Raw genomic sequence first — 18,327 nt, 5'->3', positions numbered from 1 at the left:
AAGCACATTTAAGAATTATTTTGGCTTTATTCTCCTCCCTAATGGATTAACAAGATAATAGGTTTAAATGCAGCAAATAACAAAACACAGAGATGCTGCGGTGGCTGACAGCAGTTGATCTAATTATGTTTTGGAGAAAGGTTCTAGAGCCACTGTTTTACTCTAGGGGAAAGCATAAAAGCAGCAATTAATTGGGTTGTCCTGATAAGGGACAGCAGTGGAATAATTAAAAATGATTACACACCACGCTTATTTTTAAAGCAATCTTTTTTCCATTTTGTTCTAGACACCAGTCTAATGTACACTTTAAATAAACAACTGTCCCTCGGCTACCAGCTTGCCAGGGGTTTTGCAGATGACTAGTGGTGACCACAGTTCTTGGTTGATCACACGAAATGAGAGTCCCTTTCTCTTCTGTAGGCTCTTCATACATCACAGAAAACTCAGAGGCACAAGAGGTCTTATTTTGTTCTGGATAGCAGAGTCCCTGCTTCTGTTCTAAGTTATTTGCACACTCCCAGGATATCTGGGGTAACAGAGGAAGAGGCGTTCAGTTTCTCACCTCACACTGGGGTTTGGAGAGTCTCAGGAGTACAAGGCGGGATTCCCAAGTCTTGTGTGTGTGCAAGTGGAGTCTAGGGAAGCAAAGTCCATGGTGACGCCAGCAATGACTGGTTCTTCCTCCCAGCTGAAATTTGTGAAAGCCTGCCAAAAGGTTGGTCTCTGACAGGAATTACAGCGGCTTCTTGCAGTCTCTTTCTGCAATAATCTTTAACTCACCAACCATGAGGCGGCATGGATTTCTGTGGGTGTGGAATAGTTGTATACAGTGGTACCTCAGGTTACATACGCTTCAGGTTACATACGCTTCAGGTTACACACTCTGCTAACCCAGAAATAGTGCTTCAGGTTAAGAACTTTGCTTCAGGATAAGAACAGAAATCGGGCTCTGGCGGTGCGGCAGCAGCAGGAGGCCCCATTAGCGAAGGTGGTGCTTCAGGTTAAGAACAGTTTCAGGTTAAGAACAGACCTCTGGAACGAATTAAGTACTTAACCTGAGGTACCACTGTAATGGGTTTTGGGACCTCATGTCCCTGGGACAAATGTGCCCCTTCAGCCCTCTCTGTCTGGCCCTTGGAACTTTTCCCAGGCCACAATCCTCACTTCACACCCTGAGTGTTTTTGCCTGGCTGGAATGGTGTCCATGAACTCTGATAATGCCTCTTGCTTCTCTTCTTGCTATTGGCACGTGGCTTTTAACCAGAAGGGAAAGCGGCCTTGAAGTTTCCAGCCTCTGCTGTGTGACATTGAATGGAATGTAGGTGTCATGGAGATGGTCTGAGTCATGTTACGGCTGCCCTATGTAGGGCCCTTGCTAATTGTTCCATATGGCACCTGGAAACTTTTGACATCCTTCTATATATACATATTTGGACGCTACTGTCATGCCCCCTCCATTTTCTTCTCCTCCTCCGTGTAGAAAACACCCAGCCTCCCACTTATTTCCTTGAATATTTTCATGTCAAGACCAACTACTATCTTTTTAGTTTGGGGTGTCTCTTCCCTCCCACGTTAAAAAAAGAAAAAAGGTTTTCACCATAGCCATTACGATACTCTCAACTGAACACATTCTGCAAAAATTGTGTGTAGATGCAGAACTTAGTTTCCTTTCCGTCTTGCCATAACTTAATTTCCTTTTCCTTTTGCCTTAGTATGTGTATTTGGTGCCGGTGCTCAGCGCTAAAGTATTAAGAACATTTGTAACCAGCTTAATATTAAGGAAAACATTCTTTTAAGTGATGTGAAAAACTCAGTATATAAAAACAATAACATAAAGCAATTAACCCCAACATCACTATAATAATAATAATATTTTTTAAAAAATTTAAATACTTTTATTATTTATACTCTACCCATCTGGCTGGGTTGCCATTATCTATAACGGCAGATAAAATTCAAGTCAGAGTGACCAAATACAGGATCCAGCTTCAATAACTAAATTTAGTAGTGAGGGAAAACTTGGACAAAGAACTAGGTCTTTAAAAGACACATAAAACAAACAATGGAAGAAGCATTCCCATATAGCAGGAGGAAGAATATTCCAAAGGGCAGGGGCAAAAGCAGAAAAAGTTCGTTTCCGTGTCACTGCCAAATGACAGTCCATAGGGCATAGTTTGGCCAATGTGGGCTCCTCTTGCTCATGTGAAGTGAAAATAGATGAAAGTGCCTCTGAGCAGGTGAAGAGTGCAATTCCCTCATCTCCAAATAATTCCAGCACACGTTGGGGATTAGCAGATGAGGGCATCTTGTTCCAAGGGTACTTTTCCAGCTCCATTGCCTCCTTTTTTAAAACAGAAATCGAGCATTTATATGAGCACACTTTTGTGTTTGCTTTGTTAATCTTTTCATTAAACCGGCAAGGGAGGGGAAGTAAGTCACCGGTAACTATAGGTTTGTATGTGTGCGCAAATCCTAATTTGCTGCTTCTAAATGTAGTCCTCATTGTGAGCTTGCCAAAAAAGTGCGAAGTCATTTAACAAGCAGTATTCCTAATCGCATGGGTGTCCGGGTGATGCAACCTCTTTCCTGTAAGCTGCTCTCTAAAGGCCACTGTCACACCTGCAAGACAACGCCTACGAAACATGCCACTATTGTAAGCAAGCTCATGCATTTACTGCGCTAATGATTATGTTGCTAATGCTAGTGTTAGCCCAGGAAGCTGTGTTGACTTATCTGTGTTATGGCATATCCCAAAATGTTTAGGGGTAACTCTCGTTTTCCTACTCATATTGAAATATTGCCCCTAAACTTAGATTCACAAAATGTTTAGGGGTATGCGTAGCCCTGTGTCCGCCCCGGAAAAAAAGCATTTAGAACACATGACTTCCTGTAAAGAATTCTTGGAACTGGAGTTTACCCATCGCATAGCTACAATTCCCAGCATGGAATTCTCTGGGGAGGGTCATGTGCTTTAGATGTTTGGTGTGTATGCAGCCATACTCTAGTCTACGCTTAACTTTTACCATGGGGTAAAGTGTTGGCACAAGTGTTTCCCTGCTCTCCCCAGTGCCAAGGTTTAAAATGGAATTCTGTCCTCTGCCTGTTACTGACATAAATTGGAGACAGGCAAACTTGCTGCATGATGGGCTGCAAGTCATGTGGTGACTTTCGCTTCATAATGTAGTTAGTGAAGAGCAACACTTTCCGTAAGAATGTGGTGAAGCGAACACTTAAAACTGGGTCACAGGCTGGGCTGCTGAAGAGATGAAGCTCTTTATAGTTGGAAGTTGTTGGAGTGACAGTGTCTTGCGATGGCTGGTTGACCAGTCATCTACCATATGAGATCTGAATATGCATAGCAGAATTTTCTGTATGTGATCATTCCATTACTTAAAGCCAAGAGCTTTTTATTTTTTACTCGGTGCAGCTTGAAACCTGAGCAGCAACTAATAGAGACCCATTTGAATCCTTCGTGCCTCTTCCTCCATTCTGTGTTAGGGATCTGAATAGATGCAGACTGTGATGGACGAGTTCCGGAGAACTTGAAAGCTTGCACCCTATGGTGACATTTTAGCCAGCCTAATAAAGGTATTCCGGTAATGTGGATTTTGGAACTTCTGTTATAGGCCAGAGTGTCTGTGTTTACTTTTTGCGTTACCATTTATTGTCTACCAGGTCAAGTCTATACCTGTTTGGGAGGAAACTATATGCTGCCACTGGGGCTGTTATTGGTACAGTTCTATTATTCAAAGTCTTTGTGTCTGATTAGGCTTTGAGACTGGCAGATTTCTTCATGAATGCCCAACCCATGGGCTTCAATGAGCTTTATCCTGGTTTCTCAAATAGGTGAGGAACTGCCTGACATAATCCGAAAGTTATTATGTGAAGAAACTTTTCTGGGATCAGTCCTTCCTTCCATGTATTCAATATTTTAACAGGTGACCTTTGGTAAAAATAGTGATATGGTTGGTGAGATTTGTAGATGGCATCACACTGGAAGGTATTTTTAATTAATAGCAGGAGTGGCAAGCTTATGTAGGTTAAGATGGAGTAACAGAAAGATAGTGAAATCTTGTGGAAGAGTGTATATTGTGATGGATTTAGGGACTAATGATAACCTTTGCTTTTTGGTTAGATCTGCTACCTGGGAACTCAAGGCTATCTGATAACTACTCATGTGCTACAGTGGCAAAAAGAAAAAAAGGCAAATGTAGCATACTGGATGCAGTAGAGCATTTAAAAAATGGCAAAGGCTGCAATTTGCTGAGATTTATGTGCAGGAATGAATCCTCTTGATGTCATGAAATTACTGCTTGTAGCGTCACCAAACGGATGTGCAAGCAAGCGCCAATTTCCAATGGGAATGCATTGCTATGATTTCACTCTTGGAAAGATTTGTAACCTCTTCCTGTTCATTATACAAAAATTCTTTTAGCTGTGGGAAGATAAATAGAAAGAAGAGGGTATGAGTTGTACAGTCATACCTCGGGTTGAATGTGTTTTGGGATAAGCGTGTTCGAGTTGCGCTCAGTGGCAACCCGGAAGTAACGAAGCACGTTACTTCCGGGTTTTGCCGCTTGCGCATGCACAGACGCTCAAAATGACGTCATGCGCAGAAGCAGTGAAAAGCGGCGTGTGCGTGCGCAGACTGCTTCTAGATGCCAACGGGGCTTCGGAACGGATCCCGTTCGCATCTAGAGGTACCACTGTACCGTCACTCGGGCGATAGCCGATGTGATGCCCTGCAGATGTTTTTGAACTCTAGCTCCCATCAGTCCAAGCCAACATGGTGAATGGACGGAATTATGGAATGCAGTGTTTATAAGAGCCAAGGTAAGTTTGTGCATGTACCGTAGATCAGTTGATTCCCAAGCACAAATTTCTACATGGTTGCAGCCCATGGGATCTATAAAGGATTTTTTACAATTTACTCTTTTATGCCATAGTATACTTTCTTCAGCAGTGTTTTATTCTGGATTGTTTTATTTGATGTTTTAAAATAGATCATAAACCACTTTGAGATTCCCCCCTAAATATACAAAGCGGTATAGAAATGAAAATAAAAATAAAATTTCAGCTTAATTTAAAACGATGCTGCTGATCAAATAGCCTTTCAGCTCCCATTATATCCCCCACTCTCCTCTCCTTAGACCATTTGATAGACCAAGTCAGTGGCATTAGATAAATAATTTAGTGCTCTTTTAATAAATGTTTGATATTAGAGCTAGAAATTGCAGCTACAACAGAAATCACTTACTACTTGCACTAGGATTGCTCAAGTCTTAGGATAATCCAAGACACCCTACTAAAAACAGAAACAATAACGTAAGTAATGAAACTGTGCATGGCTAAATAATATATGAAGGGTCAATATTTGATTGAATATGCCAGTACAAAGACAGTGTAAGATACAATGAGAGAATGCACGGAAGTAAATAATCACATATTGTTTTCAGGGCTTCTACCCACCCACGCCCTGACAGTTCATCAGCATCAAATCTATAACTGCCTCTTATTTGTGCTAGCTCTGGATATAATAGACATAGGATTCAGTTCTGGACTGGGGTCCACTCCTTCCGAAAGAACAGGTGTATAGTTTGGTGGTGTTCCTAGGTCCATTTCAGCCATTGAAAGCTCAGGTGTCCTCTGGTGAGGAGCACCTATTATCAGCCAACTATGCCCTTTCCTGGCTAGGGATAGCTTAGTCATTGTAATGCACTCCATGTGGGGCTTGCCTTTAGGATTGGTCTGGAAGCTGCAGCCAGGGTGTTGAGCAAAACACCTGATGAGCTCTCACATGTTACACCTGTGCCAGGGCAACAACATTGGCTGCCAATCAGCTGCAAGCCACGTTAAAGCCCTGAACAACTTAGGATCAGGTTGCCTGAAAGACCAACGACCCCTGTGTAGACCTGCAAGTTCACTTCGATCATCTGGGGAACAGGCATGTTCTGCTGTTTCCCCTGTTTTGAGGAATGTCCTTCCCCCGTGATATGTGAAACAGTTGCTTCAGACATCTTGTAAAGACTTACCGTACTTTTTTGCCCAGATTTCCTGTCACCCATAAAATTGGACCCTGATTTATGTGTATGAAACTCCCAAATCTGTTTTATTTGCTTTTCTGTGCTTTCGTATTGTTTTATTGATTTTGGCTATATTTCTGTTTTAATGGATATTTTATTTATATTGTGCAGTGTACACCGCTTAGAGGTTTTAAAGATCTTAAGTTGTTTAGAAACATTTTTAAATAAAACCAAAACCAAACCATAATGCCTTTATCTGAGTTGCAGGCTATTTTCCAGCCCAAGAACATCTAAGAGATGTTATCCTGTTTTGACAGCATAAGTGTTTGAAGCAGTGAAAAGGTATACTTTTCATATAATATGCAATTACATGTGGAATTCATTCTCAAAGGATAATGCTATACAGTACACTATTCTTAATTAACAGGCTCAAATAAATTTGACTGGTTCACCCAAGTTTTAGATAGCTGCCTGTTTGTTGGCTGTTTCTCACCGAGTTGCTGATCAGAGGGCACATGTGCAAGGCCATTTTCAGTGATTCAGATATTTACACGTATTGGAATTATCAAGGTATAAAATGGGGATGGAGAACATGTGACTTTCCTGATGTTGTTAGACTACCATCAGCTCTGACCATTGGCCATGTTGGCTGTGGCTGAAGGGCATGGGAACATCTGGAGGGCAGATGCTTGCATAGAATTGCATCTAGAACGATCAGTAGTGAAATACGTCCAAAATAATAGTGTTTGCCGGAAGTTATGACTAACTAATCAAAATTGAAATACGCTTATGATAGATGTATATTTGTACCACAGTATTGTGGCACATGCTTAATACTGAATTATGTTTGATATTTGTTTTATAAATAAATTTATAAAGTTAATCATAGGTTACCATTAGGGACACACCCCATACAAGGTATCATAAAACTACAATACAGTTCAAAACAAAATTAGACATATTAATTGGCAGCAGTGCAGGTTTTTTTTAAAAAAAGTCCCTTAATTAATTTATTAAAAACAAAAACAAATTAAGGAAACAGTATGGGTTCCAGTAGTTGAAAAGTTCTATATCGTAAAAGATAGGGTTACCATATTTCAAAATGTGAAAATCCGGACACAAAAGTTCTTGAGCTTTGCTTTTTTTTTTAAAACCCACCTCCAAAAATGAAGTTTTTTACCTATTTTTAGGGGACTCTCAAAAAACAACAACAACACACATCACAAAACCACACTTCCATACGCCTGCTTTTCAGACATTCTACCTGGACGCCATTTTCGACGGAGAAATCTCAGCTGTGTCAGGGAAATTCCAGATGTATAGCAGCCCTGTAAAAGAGCTCTGTAAACTCACAAAATAAAGGCTTATGACTCTAACTGTATGTAAAGGCACAGTTTGAGGTGCGAACAAAAATATCCTCACATTAGGTTGAATTGATAGTAACTAAGAAACCATTGCAAACACCCTGGTTTAATTTCAGTAGTGTATAATAGCTCAATTGTTGGACACAAATGTGGCATCAGGGAAAGAAATAGTCTGTTTTGTCAATGGAAAAAAGGAGTCTCTTGAGTAAACAAATGAATTCAAGATCTGAAGTTCCTACTTTGTGGAACTGGAATTTAAGAAGTGGCTACTTCCTCAGACAACTGACTGACCTTTTATTGTAGGCCTGGTGGTTAAGAGATTATACATTTTAATTTCAGGGTAGCTTGCTTGTGCAGCCTACTTGAACATCTGGAGAAATGGCAGTGTGTGCCCTGGTAACAATGTTCCTTTGGTTTTCGTGGTTGTCCAAAATGAATGTTGTTCTCCAAGTACTGTATGCTAAAAATAAATCAGGGGCTAGTGAAAGTCATGGCCTCTTTAGATCCAATACACTTTCAATATTCTAAAGAGCCATTACCATTCATAGCATTGGATTTTTAGGAGCCAGTTGACTCTCATAGGCACCTAGTTAGTGGTAAAAACTTGCTTCTTGACCTCTGTCGTAACCTTGGAACTACTGTGGCTACTGGATGCTTGGAGGCTGGATAAAAAGTGGAGCCCAAAGTTAAGAATGAATTGAATATATTTCAACCTACATAAAATGTGGCTTATATCTGATTTGTACAGTTCTAAATAAAGAAATAAATATGGCCACCGGCCAGGTCTGACTGAATACAGATGTTGTTCAAAAGGATTTGCTCTATGTTGCTCAGCACACATGACCAGGATAATCGGGTGTTGTGAACTGCTTGGAATGTAGCGGAAGGCTTCCAAGTTAACATAAACTGGACTTGACTTCACAGTGTAGAGCCACAAACTTTCATTTTGTGGACAAAAGTGCTCATGTTTAATACTTAAGGTTCTGCAAGCTTTAGTTTTGCTGGCAAAAGCTGAAGTCTTTCTTCTGTCCTTGCGATTAATAAGGCCAATTACGGATTGAAAGCATATGCAGGCATCTCTGTTTTCCCCCCTTTTTTGTGGTCTGGAAGCAGGGATTCTATACATTCCAAATTATTTTCCCCTTGAGTTGGGGGAAATGCCCACACAGAAATCCAGAGCTGTTTTGAACTTTACATAATGCAGAATGAGATGGTAGAGTGCCAAATTGTGTATGCAGAGATTCATTTTGTGTGTGTTTGTGTGTGTTACTGCTCTCCTATTTTTTAAAAACAACAACTGTGCATGTAGTATGTTAGCAGGGAGAGGACTGTTCTAAGCTTCCACCCCCAATCTATGGGTTATATGCAGAGTACTTCTTTCTGATTAGGCAAACATTTAAAAATAATCACACACAACCCACCAGCATTCTGAAATAAGGCAGAATTCCACTACTGCAACCATATCGCCTCATTCTGTGGCTTGGGTCTGGCACCTGTGGCCCTCCAGATGTTGTTGGAGTCCAACTCCTATCAGCCGCAGCAATCATGTCTAATGATCAGGGATGGTGGAGGTGGTAGCTCAGCAACATCTGGAGGGCCACATGTTCCACATTTAGATGATTTGAATGACCTACGATGAGGCTTGTGTGCTCTGCTTTCCTTTACCCCAGTTCATACATAAGGGTAATTGGTTTAATCAAAATTGGAAGCAGGAGCTTTGGCTCTTCTCCTGTCCACATGGGCAAAAGAGGAGAGGGGAAGACCGCATGTGAGCCCCTGACGTTGCACCTTCTTCTCAGTCATCTCTAAGCCACCATCTGAACTGGAGCAAGAGAATGTGTAGAATGGCTTTTGGATTCCAAATTTATAGACTGGAGATCACAGTTCTTGAATACTCTTCCCAGAGGCTGTGGTAGTTACCACTTGATGCAGCTCTATGGTTCCTTTGATGCAGCGGCCATGTTCAAACCATGGTAACATTTGGGCACCTGTTTCTCCCAGTTCTGCCTATATTCCTGTTCACCTCAGCCCTGTAGGACCAGCCCAAGCCCATTCTAATGCCTGAGATGAAGAAAATGCATATGGTAGCACCCTTGTCCTCTGTGGTAAAAACCAGAATGCAAAATTCAATTAAATGAGGGGAGGTATCTTGTCAGTAATATACTGTCTAACGTGCGTTGCTTGAGGCAGCTGCCTCACAGGAGAATGCTTTTGCTATTTGACAGGATTTCTTTCCTCTAGAAGCAAATACAACCTTATTCCCTTTCCACCTCTGCTGTTGAGGGACTGCTGTCGACTGTCACCGCTCTTGTGGGAATGTCTCTGATCAAGCTGAGTTTGACTCTTATCACCTCAGTATGATTTCAATGCGTGTTATGGCTCTCTCCTTACACGTAGGAGTGAAAAATCTGCTTGCTTGACAGGCCTTTTTAAAGGAAGGATATGTGAGCCCTTCCTGTCCAATGTAGCTCACACCATCATTGCCTGGCGATAATGTCTACATTTGTGCACTGCTGCAGGTTAAAAAAGGAAGGAAACTACTTTGAGGTAATTGAGGTGCTTTTATGACTGATGACTGGCACTTTGTGGCAGAATATTTTCTAACTGATTTATTGTGTCACAACATTTCTTCGCACACAATAATCTTACAATAGGGTTTTGTTTTTGAGTGACACAGAAGTTGCCACAGCTGGGAATCAGAAGAATGAAACAACCATTGAGGGTGGGGGAGAGGGGCGAGATCCAAAAATCGTTTAAATACAGTGTAGTTAAAAGGCTGTGGCACATTTACATGAAGGCATGGGCAGCATCAGTCATGTAATCCAAAAGTTGGGATTGGCCACTCAGTCCATGTATTCTCCATTTGGGAGTCTGTCAACACCCTGTTCAGAATTCTCTGCCTTTATGTGAATATGTACATTTATGGGTATATACAGTGCTTTTTTCTGGGGGGATGCAGGGGGTATACATACCTCTAAACATTTTGTGAATCTTTGTACTTTTGTCCATTTACTGTATTTATTTTCCCCAATTCGAACTATAAAATGGTGATTTTCTTTGGGTCAAAATGAGAGTACCCCTAAACATTACCTGCCCTTTCCCATAAAGTCCCTGGGCAATAAAATGCACTTACAAATCAAATGAACAATTACAGCCGTAAAGCCATAAAGATGTAGAAGCAGTTAAAAACAGGTCCACATATACAGTGGTGCACCGCAAGACGAAACTAATTCGTTCCGCAAGTTTTGTCGTCTAGCGAATTTTTCGTCTTGCGAATCACGAAATCCCATAGGAATGCATTGAAAATCAATTAATGCGTTCCTATGGTCAAAAAAAGTCCAAACAAAGCCAAATTTGGTACAACAACAGTTTATTAACTGCTCTTTAAAGTCACACATACTGTAAAGAGCAGTTCAAAAATTGAAGGGAAAATAAATTAACTTTATAAACAAAACATGTCTTTGTTTTTAGACAAAGGAAACAAAGTCGCGAGACGTTTTCGTCTTGCGAAGCAAGCCCATAGGTGAAATTCGTCTTGCGAGGCAAATCGAAAACGGAAAAACCTTTTGTCTAGCGAGTTTTTTGTCTTGCGAGGCATTCGTCTTGCGAGGTACCACTGTAAATCAATTTGAAACAATTCCATATACAAAAATTACAAACATTTGAAAACAATGCTATATATGAAAACAGTTGTATGTGTGCTTAGTATACATATATGTAATATGATCTCTCTCTCCTGTATCAAGCGAGGCGCCAGGTTAGATTGCATACAAGGTGTCCCCTCTTTTTTATTATTCTAATTTAATACCCAAAATTTAAATGCACATTTTAAGTAAATAAATTAGTTGCTTCCATAGCAATACAAAAAAGTCTTTTTCTTTTGAAATTTGTTGAAATTTGTCAAAACAAAACAGTTTGAGGATTGCCAGGATAGAAGTTCATTGCAAACTCCTTGAATTTAAGGTCATGTTTCTGTACAAGAGCTGTGTGTGCAATAGAATGTTGAGACATTCCCCCCCCCATGTTACAGCTGCTCCTTTGAAACCTCAGTAAGAGTCTCCCAAGAGGCAACTGGGAAGCGCACAATTCTCGGCATGTGTGGTGAAAGGGTGAATGCTGTTTATTGCCTTTTTCTGTCGGTTTTACTTTTGGAAAATTCTCTTGTGAAATCCCAATTTGCCTTTAGATTTGGAGGAACAAATCAAAGAAGTGAAGCACTTCAGAAACAACCTGAATGCCTCTTGAGGCAACCTTGCCCATCTACATTGCGGTGTTTCCTTATAACTTATATACATTTTTTCATTCTGAAGAATGTAGCTCTCTCTCTCTCTCTCTCGATGAGAGTCGCTGAACTTACCAATAAAACCTTGGCTTTGCAAATTTGACATATAGAATGAGAAACATCAAACACCGGAAAAGGTCCACCAGTATTCACTTGCTGTGTTACATAAATTTCAGCAACGTTTGTGAAGGGGAAGTTCTAAGTAGACGGAACTTTTTTTATTACCATCATAAAATATGTTTTGGATCAGCATACTAAATAGTTTAGATGCATAAATATGATACCTGTTTTTCTGTAGATAGATGCATAGGATCTCTTGGCCTGAGTCCTTATGTAGATCTGAAATAATAAATCAGTAACATATTGCATAAAGGGACAAGAAAAAAAGGTTGCTTGTTAAGCAGAGATTTGGGTGTATTTAATTACCAATGGAAGCTTACTGCAGGACGCTTTGTATTTAATAGTGTGGATGTGAGTTGACAAATCGCTTACCAAGAGTATTAGATTAATTTTAAGCTGTGTAATCTTGATCCAAAATGGATATGATATGATGCAATGCAATGCTATACATAGTTAGAAATTTATAGAACCATGCTTAAATAAAAGAGATCCATTTTATGTAGCAACTGCCTCTTTTAGTTGCTTCGTTCAAGAGACAAACTGAAGTATTGCTATTGGACCAGAAGTCCACTCTTTGTATTCATCATGACTTTTTCTACTACTGCTAGGGATTTCATTCTCAACCTTTTGCACCTTAATAACTCCTGCCTAATGTATTGGGTTTTTAATATAATATTCACACTTTCTATCTGATTTCCATCTGTCTTATTGTGGAATTAGCGTTGTGGTTGTTATCCTCCTATCTCCAGTTCCTGAGAAGAGAACTGAGAAAGTTGCGGGTGTAATGCCCACATGTGTTGAAAGTCAAGTAAACATGAACTAAAAAAACAAAACAAAACCCCAAGCACTGGAACATTTAAAAGACATAGGATCTACACTGCTAAATGGAACAAAGTTTAGTCTTTGAAGTGTGAGAACAATCCAGAAAATATTACTTAAAGCAGCATGGTTCTCTCATTGAGGGGACTGATCAAATTCATACCTCCTTAGTTTTAGCAACTCTACAGCATCAGGGATTTGGAGTCCAGTCATCATTCAAGCTCTGATAAATGCAAAAACATTTGTTAAATATTTCTCAGCTCAGTTGTATCCCTTTATTTTGTGTGTTTGGAGAACTGGGGAACTGAAATCAGCACATGCTGCTTGAGTTAGTATAACTTTTCCTAAGAAGTGGCTGAGCTAGACCTTTTCCTTCTCCAAATATTTGGGATATACCTGCAGTGTTAAACTTGTAAGGAGAATCTTACTGGATGGTTGATTGATTTACCTTCATTTTTTCCCCTTCTCTCTCTAGAAAATAGCTTCTCAAAATGGAGGACGGGAAGCCTGTCTGGGCTCCGCACGCGACTGATGGGTTTCAGATGGGATTAATTGTGGATATTGGCCCCGATACCTTGACTATTGAACCTCTAAATCAAAAAGGCAAGGTAAGTATCTCCAAAAAGGTGATTACAAACTTTCCAAAAAATTGTTTTAGTTGAAGAGAAGGTGTATGCAATGAGGGTGAGGCTGTTTGTCAAGTAATTTAGAGTATTGATCATACCTGCAGCTTGGTTCCTGTGACACATGATTTGGGGCGCCAGACTGCCTTTGAAGCTCCACTCAGTGGCTTGATCTGTGCTATGGCCTGCTGAAAGCGGAAGTAGGAAATGCGTCCTATGTCATATGGGGACTTGTAAATACACTGCTTTCTTTTCTGCATTTCCTATTCTAATCAAAGTTCTCTGCCTCATCATGTACCTAGTTTTAAACTGGAAGTTGTTGTGGTTGGGTGAGTTGGTCAAGATCCAGATTCTTCCAGGTGATTGATCATTCCTCGGGAAAACCTACCGTATTGGCCCGTATATAAGCCACACCCGAATATAAGCCGCTCCATTCCTTGCTGCTCCTGGCTGCATACTGGGCGGGGGGAGCCATGTTGTGTTGCCGGCGGCCTTTCTCCTTCCTTGCTCTCTCCCTTCCTGGCCGTGGGGGAGAGGATGGGGGACTACGTGTGGGGCGGGTGCCACGCTCCTGCTGCGCTCCTGCCGCTGTTTGCCCCACGCTCCTGGCTGCATACCGCAATGTCGTGAATATAAGCTGCACTTTAACTTTTCACGGTCGGAATTGGGGGAAGAAGTGAGGCTTATTCAGGCCAATATGGTATACAGTGGTACCTCAGGTTACATACGCTTCAGGTTACAGACTCTGCTAACCCAGAAATAGTGCTTCAGGTTAAGAACTCTGCTTCAGGATGAGAACAGAATTCGTGCACCAGCAGCGTGGCAGCAGCAGGAGGCCCCATTAGCTAAAGTGGTGCTTCAGGTTAAGAACAGTTTCAGGTTAAGAACAGACCTCTGGAACGAATTAAGTACTTAACCTGAGGTACCACTGTATTTCTGTCTTTTATGAGATATAACAAGCAGCCACGAAGTGTTACTATAGTGCACCTTTGGGCAACTTAATCTTGAATGTATTCTTGTTGTCAATCTTATGTCCCCACCCAAGTGAAAGACCTATATTTTCTGGAAGAGCAGTACTTTATAGCAGTGTTTCCCAACCGGTGTTCCGCGGCACACTAGTGTGCCGCGAGACGTTGCCTGGTGTGCCGTGGGAGGGAGGCGGGCGAGGCGGGCGGCGAGAGGCGGGGCGGCGGTGGCGAGGAGAGGCCGCCCAGCGCGGGGCTCTCGCCGTCTGCCTGCCTGGCTGCCTGCGTGGCGCTGACGTCACGGGGCTGTAACGTGCCCCACATAGGCACACGCGGGGTGGCGAGCGAGCTCCCTCCCACATCCCACCGCCGCTTGCTTCGGCCGGCCTACTGGGCTGTCGCAGGCGGAAGGCCTGCGCATGCGCGAGGTTTCCGCGCCTTCAGGATTCCCTTCACGCCTTCCTCCTCCCGGGTCCTTGAGAGCGCGGGAAGCGGCAGCGCGAGACCGGCGTTGAGCCTGGTAGGTATTGCGCTTGCCAAGGCAGTCATTTGGGAAATGAAAACTTGCAAAGCAAGCAACCAGTTCAATCTGAAGTACGTGTATGCTTAATATCCTGTATCTGAAACCTGTTCTGCCCCTCCCCCACACTTGGTGCCATTTTCAACTACACATGCAGCAGAGTAAGTTGACCCAGAATAGTACCAATTCAGATGGCAGATGGGAGAATGACAGTGCTGAATGCTTTCCCATGTAGAACAGTCCCTGCAAATAAAAACCTAGCATATTTGGAAGAGGGATGCTAGCCTAACCATTACCTTCTATGCTGTTACTATTTTTTTTTACATAAGTAAAAAGTGACCTTTCCCCATCTGGCATGGTGGTGTGCCTTGAGATTTTTTTCATGGAACAAGTGTGCCTTTGCCCAAAAAAGGTTGGGAAACACTGCTTTATAGTGTCAGGATCTCTTCCAGCTCTACAATTCTATGAATCTATGTAGCTCTCTAGCTGAGGGAACCTAAAATGTAGGTGAGCTGTCTTAAATTATCCATTATAAAATCATTGTGGATACTTCTTTGAGAAAATTGAGATTAATCGCTGCTGTATGAGCAATTGTTGGTATTTTTCAGCATGTTTAAGCACCATTCATGGAAGACAATAATACTTGAGAGTCTGCTGGATTGTGAGGCAGCGGCTGTAAGAGGCTCATTGAGAAATGTCATAGCAATGATTTCGATGTGTCTGTTTAAGGTTCAGCACCTCTTCAGAGGCAAAGTGGATGTAGGCCACAGAAAACCTCTGTTATCGCTGTCACTTAAATTGATACGGTAACTTTGTTCAATGTTAAAGCTAAGATGGATCTATTAACAAGACTTAAGCTGTCACGATGTATTTAATTTTAGTTTGTAAGAGATACTTGTTCGGTGAAATTGTTACTCATATGGCTAATTGTCTCTGTAAGAATACTTGGCAAATGTCGTGTTTCATACCAATTTATGTACAGAATATATCTGGGATCTGGAGCTACTTTATTTCTGGATAGATTACAGGCTGAACTAGACTGATGTAAATCTGTAATAGACACTGAAAACCGTGGTCATGCTTCTGCTCACTCCTCTCCCATAATGGATTGGGTCCAGACCAACTACTAATGGTGGTAGTAATATTAGCAGTATTAGTAGTAATATAAATTATTGCTAGTTTATTTGCGGACCTCCTTTTAGCTGAAGACTGCAGAGCAGTGTGCATCATAATATAAAACCAGACAACGGAACTACAGTATACATTAAAATGTCCTTAAATTTAACATTAGGGACGCGGGTGGCGCTGTGGGTTAAAGCCTCAGCGCCTAGGGCTTGCCGATCGAAAGGTCGGCAGTTCGAATCCCCGCGGCGGGGTGTGCTCCCACTGCTCAGTCCCAGCGCCTGCCAACCTAGCAGTTCGAAAGCACCCCCGGGGGCAAGTAGATAAATAGGTACCGCTTACCAGCGGGAAGGTAAACGGCGTTCCGTGTGCTGCGCTGGCTCGCCAGATGCAGCTTTGTCACGCTGGCCACGTGACCCGGAAGTGTCTCCGGACAGCGCTGGCCCCCGGCCTATAGATGTGAGATGGGCGCACAAACCCCAGAGTCTGTCAAGACTGGCCCGTTCGGGCAGGGGTACCTTTACCTTTACCTTTTAAATTTAACATTAAAATTAAGTGACCTCAGAAGACACTGTCAAGGATTCAAAAGAGCCCTAATACCTCAACTTCCTCCAAAAGCCCAAGTAAATAAATAAATGCAACTTTAAAAGTTTCTTAAAAGACAATATGGAGAGATCCAGTTGTACGACCAATGGGAAGGAGCTCCATAAGTGAGGTATCACTATGGAGTGGTGGTGACAGCAGCAGAGCCTCTTGGGTGGGGCACACCGGCAAAGGCACTCTAGCAAAGTATTTGTGTCCTGCACCATACTTAGGCTTAATTGAAACCAGTGGATCAAGTTAGCCATGTTTTAAGTCCGATTGATTACATTAGGACCAAAGTTTACTAACTAAGTTAGAATCTGACTCAATGCCTGGTGCAGCTTACTTCATATTGTGACACCACAATATGGATTTCCCTCACCTTCCATCATTTGTTGGTGGTGCAAAACGTGGGAAGTTGTGACATTGTAACACAAGGCAAATTGTACTAGATGTTACTTGGGGAAGCTAGATAGTTAGCTGCCATTTTCAGCTGCAGTCATACAACTAGAAGTATCTTGGGCCTTCCAAAAGTTGCCGAACTACAACTCCCATCAGCTCTGTCCATTGACCACACTTGCTGGGGCAGATGATAGCTGTAATTTTGCAACATCTGGAGGGCCAGAGGTTAAAATAATGTCTAGAGTTCCCTGAAGTTAGTAATGCTATTAATAAATATGGTTATTATTTTGAAAAGGTTGCTAGCAGTTTTTTTTAAAAGCAACTGTTCCTGTTGCGTGACTCACAAAGAATCCATGAGGCACAGGTAAACAATGTACAGAAAATCAATAGGTTGTAGGTTTATTTATTTTTACCCTTTGTATATCTAAATTTGGAATGTAAGACTGCAAAACAAATAATAACACATTGATGGTTGGTGGAAATTCTAGTTGTAGGTCAAGAGGTGAAGCCACAGGCTTCCTTCTGCCAGGGAAGCTAGGTATATTGCCTAAGGAAGAAGTCCGGTGAGAAGGAAGTTGGTGGGTGTTCCTCAGGCATAATCAGTGCTTTATTCTAAATAAATGTTTAGGGGGTACTCTCATTTTGACTCAAGAAAATGTTGAGGGTGTTGTAAATATGTCCAATTTCTTTCTCAGTAAATGCAGGCTTCCAGAAGGTGTTGCCATGAGACATGGGCTTGTCCACATTTGAGCCTTATTTAGCTGTTAATACACTTTTTCCTCACTTGAATTAGACCAGAGCAGTCCAGACTAAGAACCATTTTGTGTCTGTGAGTTCATGTAGGACCGTGAGTTCACTAGGTCTCCTGAGGCAAGCCATTCTCTTGGTCTTAGTCCTGCTTCTGCAGGTAAATAATACTAATCCACCTTATGGCGTTATTGTAAGGATTTCTGCAAGATATTCTTGCAGAAGCAGCTTGAAAATATGGAAATGCTATGTAAATGTCACGTGGTATTTTGATATTACATTAAATTAAACTTCATTTTCTCCATGAAAATTAATGTGATTAACATGTTGGCTGAATCCTGACCAGCATTGCAGATAAGGGGTATGTTTTTTGAAATCAAGAGATCTCTGATAATGGGATGGAATCGGACATTCCTTCATAGCTTAAATCCCATTTATTTTAATGGGACGGTCATAGCTAAATTTTACTGAATTGTGCTGAAAGTCAACTTGTGAAGCCTTGTGAAACATTTTTATTTGGATATCACTTTTTAAGTGGATGACAGTGATGCCCTTTATTTATAATTTATTTTAATTCTAATGTCTTTTTAAGAATCATTTTTCAAAGAATCTCAGATGTGAGGTGTCTGAAAACCATTTTCAGTAAAGCTGAGCGGGGCAGCTGATACACAGAAGTAAAAACACATGCTCAAGCACTGCAAATATACATGTGTAATCTAGGAAATGTGTTTAAAATGTATGCTAAGGGATCTAGTATA

At 41.5% G+C, this 18,327-nt stretch overlaps 2 protein-coding genes across 9 annotated transcripts in view; one reads left to right on the top strand and one right to left on the bottom strand.

The window, feature by feature from the left end:
- Positions 1-18,327, top strand: part of MYO6 (myosin VI) — a 106,859-nt gene that overhangs the window by 18,035 nt on the left and 70,497 nt on the right. For all 5 annotated transcript variants that reach the window (XR_014218508.1, XM_082218247.1, XM_082218246.1 and 2 more), the window contains exon 2: positions 13,084-13,216. Coding sequence is in view for 4 of the 5 variants with exons in the window: in XM_082218247.1 (XP_082074373.1) it covers positions 13,100-13,216 (117 nt within the window). In the remaining variant the exon portion in view is untranslated. The remainder of the gene's footprint in view (positions 1-13,083; positions 13,217-18,327) is intronic.
- LOC309529928 (uncharacterized protein) lies at positions 1,985-13,781 on the bottom strand. 4 transcript variants are annotated; one of them, XR_014218511.1, is made up of 4 exons: positions 13,530-13,781; positions 13,333-13,419; positions 11,954-12,008; positions 1,985-2,341 (listed from the first exon to the last, which is right to left on the bottom strand). XR_014218511.1 is itself a non-coding variant. In XM_082218407.1 (4 exons), the coding sequence occupies exons 1-4, from the start codon at positions 13,704-13,706 to the stop codon at positions 2,289-2,291; spliced, it is 282 nt and encodes a 93-aa protein (XP_082074533.1). In that variant the 5' UTR covers positions 13,707-13,781; the 3' UTR covers positions 1,985-2,288. The 4 variants fall into 4 exon arrangements, 3 of the variants coding, with proteins under 3 accessions (XP_082074533.1, XP_082074531.1, XP_082074532.1); XM_082218407.1 differs by having other exon boundaries at positions 13,620-13,781; XM_082218405.1 differs by lacking the exon at positions 1,985-2,341 and adding an exon at positions 9,264-9,487 and having other exon boundaries at positions 13,620-13,781.

The sequence above is a fragment of the Podarcis vaucheri genome, assembly GCF_965113315.1.
Source record: "Podarcis vaucheri genome assembly, chromosome: 3".
In the NCBI taxonomy this organism is placed as follows: Eukaryota; Metazoa; Chordata; class Lepidosauria; order Squamata; family Lacertidae; genus Podarcis; species Podarcis vaucheri.
Note: the sequence above shows the minus strand (reverse complement) of the source record. Positions and strands in the feature narration are given on the sequence as shown.

Coding starts and splice junctions, on each gene's coding strand:
- LOC309529928 (XM_082218405.1), bottom strand. CDS start 13,706: ATGGCTCCCCCCGCCCAGTATGCAGCCAGGAGCAGCAAGGAATGGAGC. Junction 13,420..13,619: donor CTTATATACGGGCCAATACG/GTAGGTTTTCCC, acceptor TTCCGCTTTCAG/CAGGCCATAGCACAGATCAA. Junction 9,488..11,953: donor ATCTATCTACAGAAAAACAG/GTATCATATTTA, acceptor TTTTTACCACAG/AGGACAAGGGTGCTACCATA.